This window comes from Oncorhynchus masou, chromosome 32, assembly GCF_036934945.1.
Source record: "Oncorhynchus masou masou isolate Uvic2021 chromosome 32, UVic_Omas_1.1, whole genome shotgun sequence".
NCBI lineage: Eukaryota > Metazoa > Chordata > Actinopteri > Salmoniformes > Salmonidae > Oncorhynchus > Oncorhynchus masou.
The window spans coordinates 52,368,857-52,388,061 of NC_088243.1; the positions used below are offsets into that span (position 1 = coordinate 52,368,857).

A 19,205-nucleotide genomic window follows, 5' to 3' on the forward strand; every position below is an offset into this window, starting at 1 on the left:
TAGTGTTGTGTTTGTTTGCGTTTGTGCATTAGTGTGCCAGATAGCTATTAGTCGCTCAAAGAGAGATTGGAAGTATGTTTTGGATTATTAGTTATAATTCATAATCCAGTATGCAATAATATAGTCTTGACTACAGTGTCCAGAGGTCTGGTTCTGACTGTTCTTATCCATGTTGCTCAGATGGAGATGGATAGGGGCAAGACATCTGACAGCTATCAGGTCAACCTGAACAGAGTGTTGGCTGGGCTGCCCCTTCCCATACACCCCCTTCCTCTCCCCATAAACATCCATACCAGACTGAGCTCCGGGAGCAGCTCCAGCCCCTGTACCCCTGCCATGCAGAGGGCCGCCATACAACAGGTACTGTAGCCCACTCCCCATCCCCGGCCCAAATAACCGTACCCTTCCTAACACCACCAATCAATTCAATCAGTCAATATCTTTTTTTGCCCCAGTTTGGAAAATCATTACGCAGCTAGGCATTCACAATATGCAATATGGTGTACTTACCTCATATATTATAAGTACTGACGACATCAACACCATCACCACGTGAAAATGACACATAGTTAAAGCAGCTGCCTGTTTCAAAGTAAAGGGTTAACTTAGCAAAGTCAGAGAATAGGTATTGCATCTCTATATTAGTAACTGCAAACGTTAGATAAAAATGTAAATCTCTGTAGATGTCACTCTTTCAATTTATTTTGAAGTTATGACACATTTTGCAAGACCCTATTGACTAATCAAATGGGTGTCAAGGCTTCAACATATATTTTGATCATTTCAACATTTTGAAAACCCACGTTTTGTACTCTCACAGTTTTTGTCAGCTCTTCTGTTGGGAAGGTATTAGTCAAGGATCTATACATATCCTATGCCATCTTGTGCTTTGTGGTTGATAACTTAGTTGTCCTTCCTCTTGCTTTATCCAGAACCCGAAAACAATTACTTCCTTTTTTCCATCTTGTTTGTCCTATAGTACTCAGTCTCTGTCTCAAATAGTACCCTATTCCCTTTATATTGCATCCATAGGGCACTGGTCAAAAGTAAAGCACTATAGAGAATAGGGTGCCACTTGGAACGCGACCAATGTGTCACTAAATAAAGTAATCTTACCCAGAGCCGTATGAATATATAAAAATATAGCTGGCCCGATCTTAACTAAGTGTCCATTTCAGAATGCCAATCTTCACTCCAGTCGAGACGCCCCTCACAGCAGCTCTATGTCTGACATGGCCACCACTCCCATGTCTCCTATGTTTGACGATGTCTTCTGGGACTTCCAAAGCTCCATGGAGTGCCCACCAAAGGTCTGTCCATCTATCAGTGTGGTGACATGTGTGTATATGTTGTGGTGTGTACACACACACATGTTGTATGCAGAGGTCCAGTCACAAGCGTTTTTCTTTATTTTTTCTATTTTCTACATTGTAAAATAATAGTGAAGACCTCAAAATATGAAATAACACATATGGATTCCAAAAAACATAGTAACCAAAAAAGTGTTAAACAAATCAAAATATATTTTAGATTTTAGATTCGTTTAAGTAGCCACCCTTTGCCTTGATGACAGCTTTTCACACTCTTGGCATTCTCTCAACCAGCTTCACCTGGAATGCTTTTCCAACAGTCTTGAAGGAGTTCCCACATATGCTGAGCAAATGTTGGCTGCTCTTCCTTCACTCTGCGGGCCAACTCATCCCAAACCATCTCAATTGGGTTGAGGTCGGGTGATTGTGGAGGCCAGGTCATCTGATGCAGCACTCCATCATTCTCTTTCTTGGTCAAATAGCCCGTACACAGTCTGGAGGTGTGTTGGGTTATTTTCCTGTTGAAAAACAAATGATAGTCCCACAAAGCGCAAACGAGATGGGATGGTGTATCGCTGCAGAATGCTGTGGTAGCCATGCTGATTAAGTGTGCCTTAAAATCTAAATAAATCACAGACAGTGTCAACAGCAAAGAACCCCACACCATCACACCTCCATGCTTCATGGTGGGAACCACACATGCGGAGATCATCCGATCACCTGCTCTGCGTCTCACAAAGACATGGTGGTTGGAACCAAAAATGTCAAATTTGGACTCATCAGACCAAATGCATTCCAGGTGACTACCTCATGAAGCTGGTTGAGAGAATGCCAAGTGTGTGCAAAGCTGTCATCTAGGCAAAGGGTGACTACTTTGATGAATCTCAAATATGAAATATATTTTGATTAGTTTAACACTTTTTGGTTACTACATGATTCCATATGTGTTATTTCATAGTTTTGATATCTTCACTATTAGCTTCACTATTATTCTGCAATGTAGAAAATAATACAAATAAAGAAAAACTCTTGAATGAGTATGTGTGTCCCAACTTTTGACTGGTACTGTATGTGTGGTGAATGTTTCTATATGTGTCTGTCTGTATGTGTGTGTGTGCCTGGTGAGACTGTAACCCCATGTGCGTGTGATATTATCTCTTAGGTGGTTCTGCTGTTGTTGTTTTTGTGATTATGTTGATCATGCAAGCTTAGAGGAAGTAGAATGTTCAGCACGAGTTTGGCAGTGCCCTCAGGCTTCCTATGGCACCCCTGACTTACAGCAAACACATTTGATGATGTGATGCACGTTCTGTGTTTCCAATAACAAACTCTCACAACATTTCTCTAGTTCAGGTATGGGTAACTTTGATGGGGTTGGGGACCACAACAAATTTGAACTCGTCATGAGGGACCACCACAGTGGCTCGTGGGTCTGCGTATCCACCTCCATACCCTCACCTGCAGTCAGAGCCGGCTTTAGCATTTTTGGGGCCCCAAGCGAAATTTCGTGGGGGAAAAAAAAAAAGTGCAACCCCCCTATTGACAGCGGAGAGAAAACATTGACATTTTACACATTGATGTTTTAAAGTGAATTTCCTACAGAAGGTACTGTAGGTCCGCGGGTCGCTAGTTGCCCACCCTTGCTCTGGGTCCTCTAATCAACATAGATTTGTATCCTTAGCATATGGTGTTGTGCTTTAATTGCTTACAAGTTCTCTTGTTGCATTCATATCACAGGAAAATAAAAGAAACACTTATGAAACCCAGAGCTGCAAGTAAGCCCTGTTGAAGGAGTGTCAGTAGTCAGATGCGTATTTTCAGAATGACTTCCTCTTTCAGTGGGTGGAGTCTTCCTTTCCTCTTATGTGATGATGTGACACATGAGAGCAAGGTGAAAAGGTTGACAGCTGCAGGGGACCACGTTGAGAAATTTAAGCATTAGTCACATGAACACAAGGCCTGTGTGCCTGCTTGACATATGTTTCTTCTCGTGAGTTTGACTGAAGTTGTAATTCTTAGAATGTAGCAGCTATATTGTAATTAAATATCAACTTACTATAGAAGGTGATACAGTCCAGGTTGCCTCATTTGGATCAGTTCCACATACTATATTGTTTCTGCAGTCCTTACATAGTATGCAGTGGTTTATAATGTCCTAATATGCAGCATGCTTTGTTGAAGGCAGTCAGGCATATACTGTGTCCTCACATGTCAAAATGATATTTTGAAGGTTCCGGAGCGTACAACATCGAAATTCTATTGTAAAGAGCTGATGAGTCATCACCGGACTTCATCAAGGTACGTTTTTCACCATCATCACACATCATTCAGGGTAGCCTAGTGGTTAGAGCGTTGGACTAGTAACGGGAAGGTTGCAAGTTCAACTCCCCGGGCTGACAAGGTACAAATCTGTCGTTCTGCCCCTGAATAGGCATTTAACCCACTGTCATTGAAAATAAGAATTTGTTCTTAACTGACTTTTCTAGTTTTAAATAAAGGTTAAAAATAAAAATAAAAATTCTCAGGGAGGGATCCTACCAGTCGCAGGGTGGATGATCCATAGATCAGCTTTGACAGGCCCCATGTGCTTAGGGGATCACTTCCACTGGCACTCTATGGACATTTGATATCTCTGTTACATCATTTGAAGTACACTTGTGTGTGCCTGATCCTTGTCACCTCTCTCCCTCTCCTGGTTGCTCTTTTCTTGTGGCAACAGGTCACAAATCTTGCTGCTGTGATGGCACACTGTTATATTTACCCTGATAGATATTATGTAAAATTATTTGTGGGTCTGTGTAATCTGAGGGAAATGTGTCTCTAATATGGTCATACATTTGGCAGGAGGTTAGGAAGTGCAGCTCAGTTTCCACCTAATTTTGTGTGCACATAGCCTGTCTTCTCTTGAAAGACAGGTCTGCCTACGGCGGCCTCTCAATAGCAAGGCTATCCGCACTGAGTCTGTACATAGTCAAAGCTTTCAGGTATTCTGCTACTGTGTACGCTCTGTTTAGGGCCAAATAGAATTCTAGTTTGCTCTGTTTTTTTGTTTATTCTTTCCAATGTGTTGGTTGTGTTTTATTGTGCTGCTGTCCTGGGGCTCTGTGGGGTCTGTTTGTGAACAGAGCCCCAGACCAGCTTGTTTAGGGGACTCTTCTCCAGATTAATCTCTCCATAGGTGTTGGCTTTGTTATGGAATGTTTGGGAATCGCTTCCTTTTAGGTGGTTGTAGAATTTAACGTCTCTCTTCTGGATTTTGATAATTAGCGGGTATCGGCCTAATTATGCTCTGCATGCATTATTTGGTGTTTTGCATTGTACACTGAGGATATTTTTGCAGAATTCTGCATGCAAAGTCTCAATTTGGTGTTTGTCCCATTTTTATGAATGATTTGTTGGTGAGCGGACCCCAGACCTCACAACCATAAAGGGCAATGATTCAAGTATTTTTAGCCAGATCCTAATTGGTATGTTGAATTTTATGTTCCTTTTGATGGCGTAGAAGGCCCTTTTTGCCTTGTCTCTCAGATCGTTCACAGCTTTGTAGAAGTTACCTGTGGCACTGATTCCTATCCCTCTCCCTCTCTGTTGTCCAGTGGGGGCCCTCAGTCTCCTGTGGAGAAGGGTGGGAAATCCATGTCATCTCACGGAAGCTCCAGCAACAGCTCCCAGTCAGGTCTGTGTCCTTGTGTCCTCCACAATTACTCACTTTCTTCACCTCTCCCTCTCTCTCTCTAAACCACTCACCATTCAGAGATGGGTCCCTTTCAACACATCGATTCATAGTAGATCCATCAGCTGCATAGTGTTACTACATGGGGAACTACAGCCTGTGAGAAAGCATTGGGTGTTTACAAATCAGACTATAACCACAATACACAGGAAATTTCTCACTGGAACTTAAACATCCTGTCAGAGTTGTTCCCCCCCATGAGTTGAAAGTGTTTGAAAGTGAAACTCTGAACCATGCACCGTGCCACCGCTTCACTGTTTGGCTTTGAAACAGAAAAATAGTTGAACGTTTTACCTAGTTTCTTGTCTTTAGGAAAGACCTAAAAGGTGTCTAACACTTTCTGTCTAGTGGTAGCATTGGCCTGTGCTCTGTCTGTTGAGTAGTGCAGTGTGTTTTGGGGTGTGTGGGAGTGTATGAGGGCGTGTGGGTGAGTAACAGGGCCTGTGGTAGAATGGGTGTGGGGAAAACCAGTACAATTAATGGTTAGACAGACTCTCAAAATAAATGCCTTTTGGATGGCGAAAGAAAGAAAGAAAGAAAGAAAGAAAGAAAGAAAGAAAGAAAGAAAGAAAGAAAGAAATATGTTCAAATATCCCTTTTTACCAGTAATCGTCAGTTTTAAGAAAGCAGTTCAGGAGCCTCCCGCACAATATAGTAAATAAATGGCTTTGTTTAAATGTAAAATGATTTCATATACTGTACATGAAGAGGGCGCAATAGCTCAAATAGAGTAGTAATAATGATACATTTTGATAGTGCTTTTCCAAGTCCTTTACAAGGGCTTTACATTTTAGCATTCAGGAAGTAAGCCAGAAGAAAAACAAGGAATCCCATACAATGTATCCTCATGCCTTAGTCCTTATCTAGACTTGTTCATCATACTAGCAGAGCATACATAGTTTGAGGAAAGATCACATAATGAGCCACCAAAGCTATCTAGAGTATCTGTATGGCTCTGGTAATATTTATAGAGAGTGAACAACATAATGAAACGTGAGATAGAGATTTTCCTTTGACTCTTTCAGGTTACTTCAAGCTGGAGAGCCCTATGCTGCAGAGCCGTCTTCAACAGTACAAGAAGTCTCAGGAGACTTCTCAAGCAGCCCTGCTGCAGCAAAGGGTATGTACAGTATCTATTGGGGTTGGGGTATGTTACGATAGCATCGTCTATCGACGATGATTGACAGCCATCATTGATGGTTTAGCCTATTTGAACTTGACTGGCGCCGCGCAGTAAAGAACGGGGTCGGACAGCGCACAGCAGGACTGCACGCGAGTGACATTCTGAGTAATTTGCCTATTCCTATTTGCTCTAGCAATACATTTATTATATACAGAACACAAGAGAGGATAGTAGGCTAGACAGAGTGGAGAGAGAACTCCACCCATATTGTCTCTCTCTCTCTCATTTCGGATGCATGTGACCTTACAGCCTAAAACTATTTTCTTTATAACGGACACTCCTTAACTATCTTATGTCAAGCTGTAGAATTTTTGGGCTATACTCTCTTCTCTCGCCATACGATATTAAAACTACTTTGGGCAAGACTAGCCTACACTTTCATCGATTTATGCATGCATGGCTTTCTCCCGATCAAACAATGAATGAATCTAATGGACTTCCATCTCATAAATGTATTTGAATAGCCTAAAAACTTAATGTAGCCAGGGGACTAATAATGAGAGAGAACAGTCTGTATCAATAGTCCATAGAAAAATCAAGTTTAAGCTTATTAAGAAATAAATTATCTGTGCTGGCCGGAAAAATCCCCCCCCCGTGCGAGCATAGCCACCGGAAGCAGTTTGGGGGTTCTGCAAATTATTATTTTTATTTTATTATTATTTTTTGTACTTTTTTTTCAGTTGGTGCAGCAGCACCCTACATGGCTATGCATACAAGGTTGAAAACAAAATTGTCAATAAACTATCCTAAGTTTTATAAGATATGAACAGTAGCCTATTTCCAAATATTTGAATAGCCTAAGAAAGAGTTGTCCTAAAGTTGCCACTTTTAAAAAGAACAGGAATAAAAGTCTGAATCTATAGGCTTAGGCATATGCTATTCTCAATCACAGCTTTATGAGAGATAGAACAAACCATAGGACTTTTAAGAAAGGAGAATGATGCAAATAAAGCAATTATTAACCCGTTCTGAAGACGGCCTCTATCCAGCCCATGATTTATAACCTAACTCACTACGGTATAGACTGTCACTCCATAGTGTGCGCCCCACATAGACACACACCCACCCCCACACACACCCACCTGGCCATGCTGAAGCTCCATCAGAAATCTAAAAAATATATATTTGCCTCCACTTAGCCTCTGACCAAACTTTCAACAAGATGATCTTTCATGAAGTTGTAGCATGCAAGTTTGTTTTAATTAACTTTTTCAATAAAATGTTTTTGGGGTTGGCCAATAGGGGCCGATACCCTCATATATCACTATGTTTTACTAGTACATCATCAAGATAGGACAAAGCTTGACATCGCCCAACCCTAGTATCTATATATAATAAAAATGTAATTTAGTAGACGCTTTTTTCCAAAGTGAGAGAGTCATGAGAGTCATGCGTGCATACATATTCGCGGACCAACTAAGCCACAGAGGACGGCATCTGTTGCTATCCCAGCATCTAGAACACTATTTCACACCACATATTTTACATCCGTTACTTTACTCGTTCACCCATATTAGATTTATAATGATGTTTTCAGCCATGATTATCAGAACTCTTCCAGTGGGTCAAGTTGTTATTTTCTTTATTGGCTCCAGTTGCCCCGTGGTTGTGGAAAAGATCTGCATTTTGTAACACATGAAACTTGGTCACCAAGTCTCAAGGCAATCGTGTTGGTCTCGCCTCGGTATTCGTCAGATGTTCGGTTACTGTTGTTTGTTACCGTCTGTTAAAACAACCAAAGGTAAGAGACTGATGAATCCGATTACCTCTGGATTTGAATTAGGAGAATCTATCTGACCGTCTAACATCTGCGTTTGCTTTTATCAAAACAAAGAATGCTGGAACTCCTCCTCGTCGACTCATCTATATAAATAGCCTCATCTAAATAGTGTATCATCCCTGCTTATCCGTTCTAGACCAAATAGTGAATCTTATGACTAGGCCTATTGATTTGATGTCAGAGGTATGCCATTCCGAGAAGTAATGCCAGTTAAGATTCCGGCCATTCCGACGGGACCAGAGGACAAGGCAGCAGATGGAAACACCGTTCTGTCCCGTCTCTGATTCCCTCCAGAGGACACACTGTGTCCTTGTGTTTTATTCAATAGCATTCAGCCTTTTGTCATCTTCTTGTGACAATTATTCCTATATTCAATTAGCATTAGCAGTCCTGTATTATTATCATGAACGTGTCTGTCTCATGAATCCTGATGTCTGGTGTTCTATCTCTTATGTTATTCTCTGTGTTTCTGTCGCAGGGTTCCGGCCACTTATCTGGGGTCAAGTCCAATCTCATTCCGTTTGTCAAGGCAACAGAGTACTCCTCTTCCAGTGATGAAGTCGGGAGTAGTGACGATGAGGAGACAACCAGGTGGGTTCACATAGGGCTGTGGCGGTCATGACATTTTGTCAGCCGGTAACTGTCATGCCCATAAGTGCCGGTTTTACGGTAATTGACAGTTAATTAACATCTCCAGGCTTCCATGCATGGCCTTACAAGCCACTGATGAGGACATTTGGAACATCTACATTTTAAAAAGTAAAAAAAATCAATTTAATATAGCCTACACCATCACAATATTTATTTTAGGCCGGTCTAAAGAAACATGATATGAAGAAATTGTAGCCTATTTCAGAAGAACAGAATAGCTTCTGAGTTGTCCTCATGTTAGGCCCTCATCTGGCTGTGCCATACACTAGTTCATTTGCAGACAAGATTTTCTTATACTTCCAGTGGCATTATTTTATGTTATTTAATAGAAAGAAGAATACAATTGAACATAGCTGAATAAAATAGAAAGGATATTTATCCTAAATGATTTCCGTGAGAGTGCGCAGACATGCAGCTATTCTGTGTTGAGCAGTTAACAAAGTGATCAATTGAAATGCTTAATTTAGAATTATTTATACAACTTTAGTTGTGATACAAACCTTAGGCTATAACCTTTGATTTCTAATACATTCTAAGGCTGCATGATGCGACTAATGATGATTTGAAAAAGGTTGCATGAAAGGCATGTGCTTCGCTCTGTTTTTTTGGGAGGCTGCACACACTTCATCTGTCTCTCATTCACAATTCGACAAGCACTTGATAATATTCTCACCCATCAGACTATTCTCTATTTAATCTATCACATATACTAAATAATATATGTGTCAAATTAGTTTGGATTCTGAACAGGCTGTTATTGGAACAGGGGCAGGGGAAAAAACATGTCACCGTATGCACTTAAATAGCAAATGGAGGATGCTTTTCCCACAGTACATGCCAGCCAGGTAAGCTACTTTGGTTGTAAAGCGAAGCAATGTGCTTAATATTAGGAAAGTTGAGAATATAGTAGGCCTAGCCTATAGAAAGCTGATGGGATCCTCCTCTTCTTAATAAAGGCCATCAAAACTCAGTTCTTATGCAAAGCCTATAGAAATTTGCGCAACATGGGCTTATAGGAACACTTATTTCATTCCATGCATCAAACAGCTATGAGTAGCTGGCTCTCGCTGCGCAACAGGTGATCCCATTCCGCTCAAACTCTAAATGCCCGGGCCCTGATGAAGTGTTTGATTTTTGATTGCATTGATGTCAGTTTAATTAGAGGGACAATAGATGCAATAGGAAGTTTGGTAGGCTATTATTGACCATCAGTGGCATCAGAGCGCAGTTTTGGAGAAGCCTAGTTACTGTGACTCGACAATCACATGGAATTTGACTGTGGTTATGACTCGTGACTGCCGGTGTGGCGGTAATACGGTCACCACAACAGCCCTAGGTTCACCTTGATTGATTGATCGATTTATTTATTTATACTTATACAGCCAAAAACAAGCAGTATACAGTATAACCTCACCAGCGCTCACTGACTGGCATACTACTAGGGCAACAGGCAGCCTAGCGGTTAAGAGCGTTGGGAGGGTAAACGCAAGGTTGCTTATTCAAATCCCTGAGCCGACTAGGTGAAAAATCTGTCTGTGCCGTTGAGCAAGGCACTTAACCCTAATTGCTCCTGCAAATCGCTCTGGATAAGACTGTCTGCTGAATGAATAAAATGTACTAAGGTTGAGTCAAATTTTGTTAAACGTTGCATGAGCCTCATCTCTCTGACTGCTGTTGTATGTGTTTCTCCAGGTCTCCATTGAGTAATGGGAAGGGCAAGATCTTCCGAGGAGCCCCCGATGGGATTGTCCTGCAGCCCCATCATAATCTCAACCAGACCACGGTATACATACACACCCTTCTGTCTACACACACCCCCACATCCATACAGTACTACATCTAGGACATTTTGTATAAAAGTGCACACACTTATTAGCTTTGAGAGCTTTCTCACTTGTAACGGATATTTATTCTGCACTTGATGAAAACTCATAGCAAATAATTTTCAAACTCTTAACATTGAATGGGATGATGTTCCATGCCTTCAATCGATATTTTAGTCAGATAACAGATGGTGGTGTCCATTGTCTTCAGGTTCATACCACAGTCAGCTTCATTAAATCGGTCTAATAGGTTGCTTAACATAGCTTCCCTGAACTGCTGATTTGGAAATTGGGTCATAGTCAGAGTTCAGGCTTGTTGTAACAGTGCAGATGCAGTGTGAAATCTCGTTACTTACTCACACAGGCAGCAGCATGCATTGACCCAAATGGTACCCTACTCCCTGGCTTATAAAGTTCACTATTTTTGACCAGAGCCATATAGACCCTGGTCAAAACTAGTGTACGATATAGGGAATAGGGTGCCACTTGAGCTCAGCCGTGCGTCCGGTCCTGCGTGAGTCATTTGCATGACAAACACTAGAGGGCACTTTGTGCATACTAACTAAAACATGGAGCGGCGCAGAGGAGAGCCAATTGATGCCGTTCTCCCACAGGCCCCTCAGAGCCTCCTCCTCCACCTCCAGTGATGAATGCAATGCCACTTGGCATGGTGTAAGCAGGGCCTGATATCCTTGTTTAACTCACCCACTTTAAAAAAACAGTCATTGGAGACTTAGTGTCATGAAAACCTAAACAATGCCTTCCTGCCATAAGACAGCATTAGCATTGGCGTGTGTGTAGATGCCGCTGCCTGTTCCTCCACGCAGTGTTGTTGTGACACAGGGAATACAGAGTGACAGACGGGCAGTGTTAACGAGGGATTATGCCGCTGTTCTGCTGTGTGTCTCTTCTCTAAGCAGAGCAGCGTGGCATCAGGCCTTAAGAGTGGCCAGCCACTACACAGGCCCATGGCTGTAGGATCAGAATGCAATGAGAATTACCTTCTCCCTGATCTTCTGCAGAAGAGCCCGGCCCATGAGCACCTGGGGCAGCACGTACTGCATGACGTCATCTTCCCCCAGTCTCCGAGCGGACGAGGACCACACTTTGAGGTGAGTTCTCTTGAGGTCATAAAATGTTTAAAGGCCCAGCGCAGTCACAATTCTGTTTTTCCTTTGTTTTGTACAACAGCTGAAGAAACTTACACTGTAAAAGTGTGAAAGAAAATGTATCAGTGTTATTTCCTAATAGTTGCTGCTTGAAAATACAATCTACAGCCTATTTTCATGGCCTGTTTGCATGTGCGGGATTTCGGTTTACCTGGTAGCATCACCAGATGGTACGTTGGTTAATAGACCAATAACAAAGAGAGTTCCAAACCTCTCTGCCAATAACAGTTAGTTTTATATTTTCATCTCCCCACTGAAGACCACCCAGACAGTCCTAGCAAAATTCTTGCTTGAAAATTTGTTCTTGCATTTTAATAGAAAACTATTACAGTAATATGCATAATTGTTACCCAGAAATGATTTGATATTGATATATGTGCCTTTAAGAATATGGGCCTTTAAGAGTAATACTTTATAGAGTGCAGTGGTTGGATCACTGAATTTGTATTTGATGTGAGTTTATCTTTCTCCACTAGGGGGAGATGAAGTAGCAGTTTTAGACTTGCACTCCCACTTCCATCTCAAGATTGATATCAAGCCTACTGGAAGTCTTTGATTTATTGTTGTTGATGTTGTTTCATTTATATGAATTATGATTTTGGATGCCTTTGCAGAAGCCTGTAAACAGTCCTCCAGGGAAAAGCATCTCGTCCTCCTCCTCCTCCTTCACTCCCTTCATTGACCCCAGGCTGCTGCAGATCTCTCCCCCTCAGAGCCCAGTGGGCTATAGTCCCAGTGAGTGCCAACATATACACACTCATACACACACACACACACATTTTGTATACACACACACACACACACACTATGCTACAAAGGAAATGCCCCATAGACATCCGAGCACTGCAGTAAATCACTGCATGCTAGGGTGGTCTCTAAACAGCATGCTTTGGTCTATAAAAAGGACTATCTTATCATAAATCTCATTCAATGTATGTTTATATGTTAGTGTATTGAAAATAAGAGGGAAGGGATTCTCTCACATATGTTTTTTCTCCTTGTACATGTTTACAGTAATTAGCATAAGATCAGATGCCTGACATCAAAATTACGTCCCATGGTTGTGAATACGAGTATTGGTTGTGCTTTTCCCCTCCAGCGAGTGGCAAGCCTCTCGCTAATCAGGAGCCAATCAGGAGAGAGGGGCACAGGAAGGGCTCCGTGGTTAACGTGAACCCCACCAACATCAGACCCCAAAGCGACACCCCCGAGATCCGGAAGTACAAGAAGAAGTTCAACACCGAGATCCTCTGTGCTGGACTGTGGGGTACGCAACAGTTAAACACTCGACCCCTAGCCCTTATCCCCTAGAAAGGCACCTATATAATAACATTGAGATTAACACCCAATCTGATCCTAACCCCCATCCCCTAGACACTTACTGTGTTGATCTGAAAGGATTGGATATGTATTACTGTGATATGGTAGTAGCTCTACCTTACAATACTGTCTAGAGCAGTAGTTCCCAACCTTTTTTGAACCATGGCACACCCCACACCAAAAATGTCCCTATTAATGTATTTAGTGGTAATGACCTCCATCATCTATTTCCATGTGCAGCAAGTGAAGTGGAAGATTTCTAAACAATGCAAAATGGAATAGAAATTAAGGAATTAAGTTGGCTAAATGAAAAAGAGTAGGCTACAATGATCAACCAACAGGAAGCCTGTTGTTTCATATGAATGGCGTTGTAGACGAGGACTCAGCAAAATAGCCTCAATTAACCTTGCTACTGTAGCTAACTAGCTTCTTTAAAAACGATTTGATGCAGTCAAAATAGGAACTACCAGATGGTATGATAGATAACCTATGGCAGCAACAAGTTTACAAATTAGCATGAGTCGGTTTGTCTACATTCTCTCACTCTCTCTCCCTCCCTCCATACCACACACATAGACTGTCACATACACCGGCCTCTGCTCTTCTCTTGCCCCTCCCCCACCCTTCTGCTTAAACAAGCAGAGCGCAAAGCACCGTCTCTCTCTCTATCTCTATCTCTCTCTCTCTCTCTCTCTCTCTCTCTCTCTCTCTCTCTCTCTCTCTCTCTCTCTCTCGTCACTCAAGCAAGTTTCCATTAAAGTTTCTAGATAAATAAAAATGTGTATTTCGACTATCCGGATATCCGAAAAATGTTCATAATGTTTTTCAAAATAGTGAAATAATTTAAAATGCCCATCCCTAGTTTGTTGCTGAGGCTTGTGATGTTGAGGCCTATAACACAGGGGCATGGTGTGTTGGTCCAGGTGTGAACCTGCTGGTGGGGACAGAGAATGGTCTGTGGCTGCTGGACAGGAGCGGTCAGGGGAAGGTCTACTCTCTGATCAGCAGGAGACGCTTCCAACAGATGGACGTTCTGGAGGGCCTCAATGTGCTCATCACCATCTCAGGTAATTGCACTAGTTATAGTAGTGCCACACACAAGTATATACAGTACATCTGTCACACACACAGATAAACATACACACACACACACATATACACACACACACACACACACACACACACACACACACACACACACACACACACACACACACAAATAGTCAGTCTTGGAATGTTTTTTGCACCTACTTTTGCAGCCAATTCTCTAGTCCTCTAAACCCCATTACTGTCCCCTCTCTGTCAGGTAAGAAGAACAAGCTGAGGTTGTACTACCTGTCGTGGCTACGGAACAAGATCCTACGGAACGACCCAGAGGTGGAGAAAAGGCAGGGCTGGACCTCAGTAGGAGACCTGGAAGGATGTGTGCACTACAAAGTTGGTGAGTATACATTACCTGGCCTTAGATCATGAAAGTGTTACGAAACCAATACCTAGCTTACGGATATTGTTGCATTCGCTTTGTCTAGGCGTCGTAGGCCTAGTTACATGGTCTGCAACCTGAATGAATGTGTGCATTTATATGAGAAATCAGCATATGCACCTTGGTGTTGAATGTACACGTGCCCAGGGAGACAGCAACTTGCCTTGGTCCAGGGCCAGCTCTGTCTCTCTTGACCTCTTAGTCGGCCTGTCCAAGCGGATTCTCATTTGTTCAGATGGTGACGAAACGTAAATATGTCCAAACTAAAGACTCAAAAACAACGAAAGGCCTCATGCCCCCCCCCCCCCCCCCATATCATAACAATAGCGTCACGACTGATGTGTTGGATCAATCTTTCATTGTATTGCATGACAGGCCTATATGAGTGATGTTAAAAAATGTTGACATATCACTGCTTTACCGAAGGTTTTTGTGTTGTTGTATTTTATTTTTTATTTTTTATTTCACCTTTATTTAACCAGGTAGGCTAGTTGAGAACAAGTTCTCATTTACAACTGCGACCTGGCCAAGATAAAGCATAGCAGTGTGAACAGACAACAACACAGAGTTACACATGGAGTAAACAATAAACAAATCAATAACACAGTAGAAAAAATAGAAAAAAATAGTCTATATACATTGTGTGCAAAAGGCATGAGGAGGTAGGCGAATAATTACAATTTAGCAGATTAACACTGGAGTGATAAATTATCAGATGGTCATGTGCAGGTAGAGATACTGGTGTGCAAAAGAGCAGAAAATTAAAATAATTAAAAACAGTATGAGAATGAGGTAGGTAAATTGGGTGGGCTATTTAACGATGGACTATGTACAACTGCAGTGATCGGCTGCAGCGAAAGCAATGTGTATGATACAAGCAAACGACTATTTCAAGATGATTTGATCCATTCTCTGAGTATCTGACTCCATTAGAGCACAATAGGTCAGTGTGTGAGATTGTGGGTGCATGTGAACTGGGTGTGAGGGAGTGATTGTGTGTCACGGTGTAGTGCTGACTGAGCTCAGGAGATGTGAGCCTCTCGTTCCTGCGACTCTTCCTGAGGTTAGTGTTGACAGAGTGAGGACAGCTCAGGGACTCCAACCAAGGAAGGATATGATGTCATAGTGAAGCACTGTCCTTCCCAGTCCTTCCCAGCACTCCCCTCTGTATTGTTTCTCATAGTCGGAGGCATGCTGCTATTGCCTCAGTGAAAGGCAATTGGCTTCCTGCCTTTCAAATCTTAGTTTACACAAGAGTTTTGTCCTAAATGGCACCATATTCCTTACATTGGCCTTGGTCAAAAGTAGTGCACTAACTATGGAATAGGTCGCAATTTGGGGCACAACTAAAAACCTCTTTGTTGAGATTGTCTAGTGATCATTAGTTCAAGACCACTGACACGTAAGTATTACAGACTGATGTAGTGAAAGCCTTTATCTTGTTCTGTTTCTATTATGAGAGAAATCGCTAATCCTAATTGAAATCCCTGCTTTTTTGTTACATGTCATTTCAGTTCGATATGAGAAGATTAAGTTCCTGGTGATTGCCTTGAAGAATGCTGTGGAGGTGTACGCATGGGCTCCCAAGCCTTACCACAAGTTCATGGCTTTCAAGGTGAGAGTCACATCAAATATGGATGGAGGAAAATAATCACATCCACATGAAGTGGAGTGGTCGGAATATGATATTATTAGTGGTGCATCACTGCACTACTTTCCACTTCCACGGAGCTTACCAATGGAGCAGCAAGAGGAACTGCCCATCCCTTCCTTTAGGCTCTGCTCAAACCCAACACCTCAACCCAAGCACTCCGTTCTGCCACCTCAGGTCTCTTTGCACTCCCACACCTACGGGAGGGCAGCTCCCGCTCAGCCGTGTCCAAGCTCTTCTCTGTCCTGGCACGCCAATGGTGGAAACAGCTTCCCCCTTACTAAAATGTCAAAATGTCAACACTACCTTCCACTTGTCTTCTTCTCTATGGCGATGTCCTTTCATTGTAGCCTGGGTGCCTGGGTGCCACTCCTTGTGGAATTGTCACGACCATGTTTGGCTTGGAGTAGGCATAAGCGCAAACAGATCTGGGACCGGAATACTTTCGTTGTGAATCTAGAATGCTCTAATGATAGACAAAGAGAATATGTAATGCTATTAAGGTCACCTTGACACCACTGTCCTAGTTCTGAACTCTCCTCAGTGGCTTGCCCTACTTCTTACACATGAACAGTTTTAATTATTTCTACTCACTGCACAGAAACCATGAAAGATATGAAATATACTAACCTTGGTGGTCACCATGGGTTAGCTCCTAGTGTTAGCTGCTGGGTGTACAAAACATTAGGAACACCTGCTCTTTCGATGACACAGAATGACCAGGTTAATCCATGTGAGTGCTATGATCCCTTAAATCCACTTTAATCACGGTAGATGAAGGGGAGGAGACAGTTTAAAGAAGGATTGAGACAATTGAGACAGGGATTGTGTATGTGTGCCATTCAGATGGTGAATGGGCAAGACAAAATATTGAAATATGGCTTTGAATGGGGTATGGTAGTAGGTGTCGAAAGTGTGAAAAACCCAGCGTTGCAATTCGTGACACAATCAAAACAGTGCAAGGGTTTTTCACGCTCAACAGTTTTCTGTTTGAATCAAGAAGGGTCCACCACCCAAAGGACATCCAGCCAGCTTGACACAACTGTGGGAAGCATTGGCGTCAACGTGGGCCAACATCCCTGTTTTCGACACCTTGTAGAGTCCATGCCCCAATGAATTGAGGATGTTTTGAGTGCAAAAGTTCCTAATGTTTTGTACACTCAGTGTATGTCTTCACCAGGAAGAACTATTGGCTCTAGTTATACTGTATACTATAAATATAGTTATACTGTATACTCTTCCGAAGTCATTCCTAATGTCTGTCCTTCTTGTGTGTATCCAGTCGTTCGGCTCGCTCCCCCAGAGGCCTCTGTCTGTGGACCTGACGGTGGAGGATGGACAAAGACTCAAGGTCATCTACGGTTCCCTGTCGGGCTTCCACGCCATCGACGTGGACTCGGGGACGCCCTACGACCTCTACTTGCCAACGCACGTGAGTCCTCCACCCCCAACCTCAGCCTTCTCTAAACTCTCCCACACCCCCTCCACCCTCTCCCCACCCCAGCCTTCTTTCTCCCTCTCAGGGCCATGCAGCCTGGGTCTTTGGGTCTCTGCCAGACCTCCAGCCTACAGTTTCTGTGTCTCTATTCTATAGCAGATAAGCAGCTCTTCTCCTCTGCACCCACGCCACTCAGCGTGATCTTTTGTTCTGACTCAGAGTTGACGTGGGTAGAAGCTGTTTGCCACCACAGCCAGTTGACTAATGCGGTTGATACAGTATAATATCAACAGGATGGGTTTGTGTTTAAGCCAGGCCTGCTACTGTCAGTATCTGATCTTGTGGCACTTGTCTTTGGAGCGGCAGGCAGCCTGGCGGTTAACAGCGTTGGGCCAGTAACCGAAAGTCGCTCTGGATAGGAGCGTCTGCTAAATGACTAAAAAGTCAAATGCAAATGGGTTTCTCGAAAAGCCCGTCGTAGAAATTCTGCTCTGTCACGGTATAAGCTCAAACATCACTTACCTCAGAGCAAAGGAGATACAGTGCATTTAGGGAGCGTTTCCTCTCGGGAGCAAACAGATTTACTGAAAAATAACTCAAGCTTCACTCCAGTAATCTACTGCGGTCACAACAGTTGTCTGAAGATACAGGGAGGTCAGCCTTGGTCAGTTATCAGTTAATCTCAGTGGTAGCTGTGTTTGGCTGACTACCAGGAAGTGAATGAGGCTGAGAATGACTGAGTAGCCAGCTGAACCAAGTGATGGATATTGTGTTAGTTAGAACTTCTAACCCCTCTATGAGGCTCAAGATGCAGCAGGGTGGAATAATGCAGATGTGCAGATTGTTGCACTCTTAGTCACTGTGGACAGGGGAGCTGAGGCAGCCTCTACTCTTACTGATGAGAATCCCACACACCCACACAATTCTGCAGAGAGCTGCTGGGAGCTGAGAGCCAGAGCAGAGGAAGAATACATTCTCAGAAGGAAATGAGCTCTATTACACACTCACAATACACACACATACACTTGCACACTCACTTTTGTGCGTACATCTACACAAATTTAGACTTGTACACACACGCACACACACTGTACCACCTCCCAGTGCTGTGCCCTCAGAGTTGTGTTGTGGCTCTATCCCACTTCTCCCACTGTGCTGGCCCACATAGCTATCATTGGCTGCTTCTCTTTGGCCCCAGTCTCCAGCCATGTGTGCTACTTTTCACCAGATAGATAGCTCTAAAAATACCTTGGCAGCGCCGGCAAACCATGTGCCTGCTAAAGTGACCTGTTATTCTCCCATTTTTTCTCCTAACAGTGATATATTTAGAGAGCACTACCACACACTCGATAACACTGGTGCCTTAGTCTCTTACACTGCAGCGGAAGAGAAGAGTCCTTCTCTTTTACCCGATCACTCGCTCTCACATTCACTCTCATATTCACTTACTCTCACTGACACTCACTGGTCCGCTCATTCTTTCCTTCACACACACACACACACAACTTTTCTCCCACGTACGTTCTCCCTGCTGGCTGCGGTTGATGATGAGATGATAAGGATACCGAGGCAGCGGATTAAGATAGCGCTGCGTCTGTGGATGCCAGTGTTGATGCTGAGGATTGTGGTGGCACAGCCACAGTGGCATGAGGACAGCGGGTGGC

At 43.0% G+C, this 19,205-nt stretch overlaps 1 protein-coding gene across 4 annotated transcripts in view; it reads left to right on the top strand.

Annotated features, from left to right (window-relative positions):
- Nucleotides 1–19,205, top strand: part of LOC135526175 (mitogen-activated protein kinase kinase kinase kinase 4-like) — a 54,246-nt gene that overhangs the window by 28,609 nt on the left and 6,432 nt on the right. For 2 of the 4 annotated variants that reach the window (XM_064954318.1, XM_064954320.1), the window contains 14 exons: nt 181–360; nt 1,179–1,310; nt 3,541–3,608; nt 4,907–4,986; nt 6,069–6,163; nt 8,485–8,597; nt 10,350–10,440; nt 11,401–11,592; nt 12,264–12,384; nt 12,749–12,916; nt 13,893–14,036; nt 14,276–14,410; nt 15,967–16,067; nt 17,386–17,535. In XM_064954318.1, the coding sequence (XP_064810390.1) occupies nt 181–360; nt 1,179–1,310; nt 3,541–3,608; nt 4,907–4,986; nt 6,069–6,163; nt 8,485–8,597; nt 10,350–10,440; nt 11,401–11,592; nt 12,264–12,384; nt 12,749–12,916; nt 13,893–14,036; nt 14,276–14,410; nt 15,967–16,067; nt 17,386–17,535 (1,770 nt within the window). Of the gene's footprint in view, nt 1–180; nt 361–1,178; nt 1,311–3,540; nt 3,609–4,906; nt 4,987–6,068; nt 6,164–8,484; nt 8,598–10,349; nt 10,441–11,400; nt 11,593–12,263; nt 12,385–12,748; nt 12,917–13,892; nt 14,037–14,275; nt 14,411–15,966; nt 16,068–17,385; nt 17,536–19,205 lie in introns of those variants that run through there. The other 2 variants (XM_064954319.1, XM_064954321.1) reach the window with 2 other exon arrangements.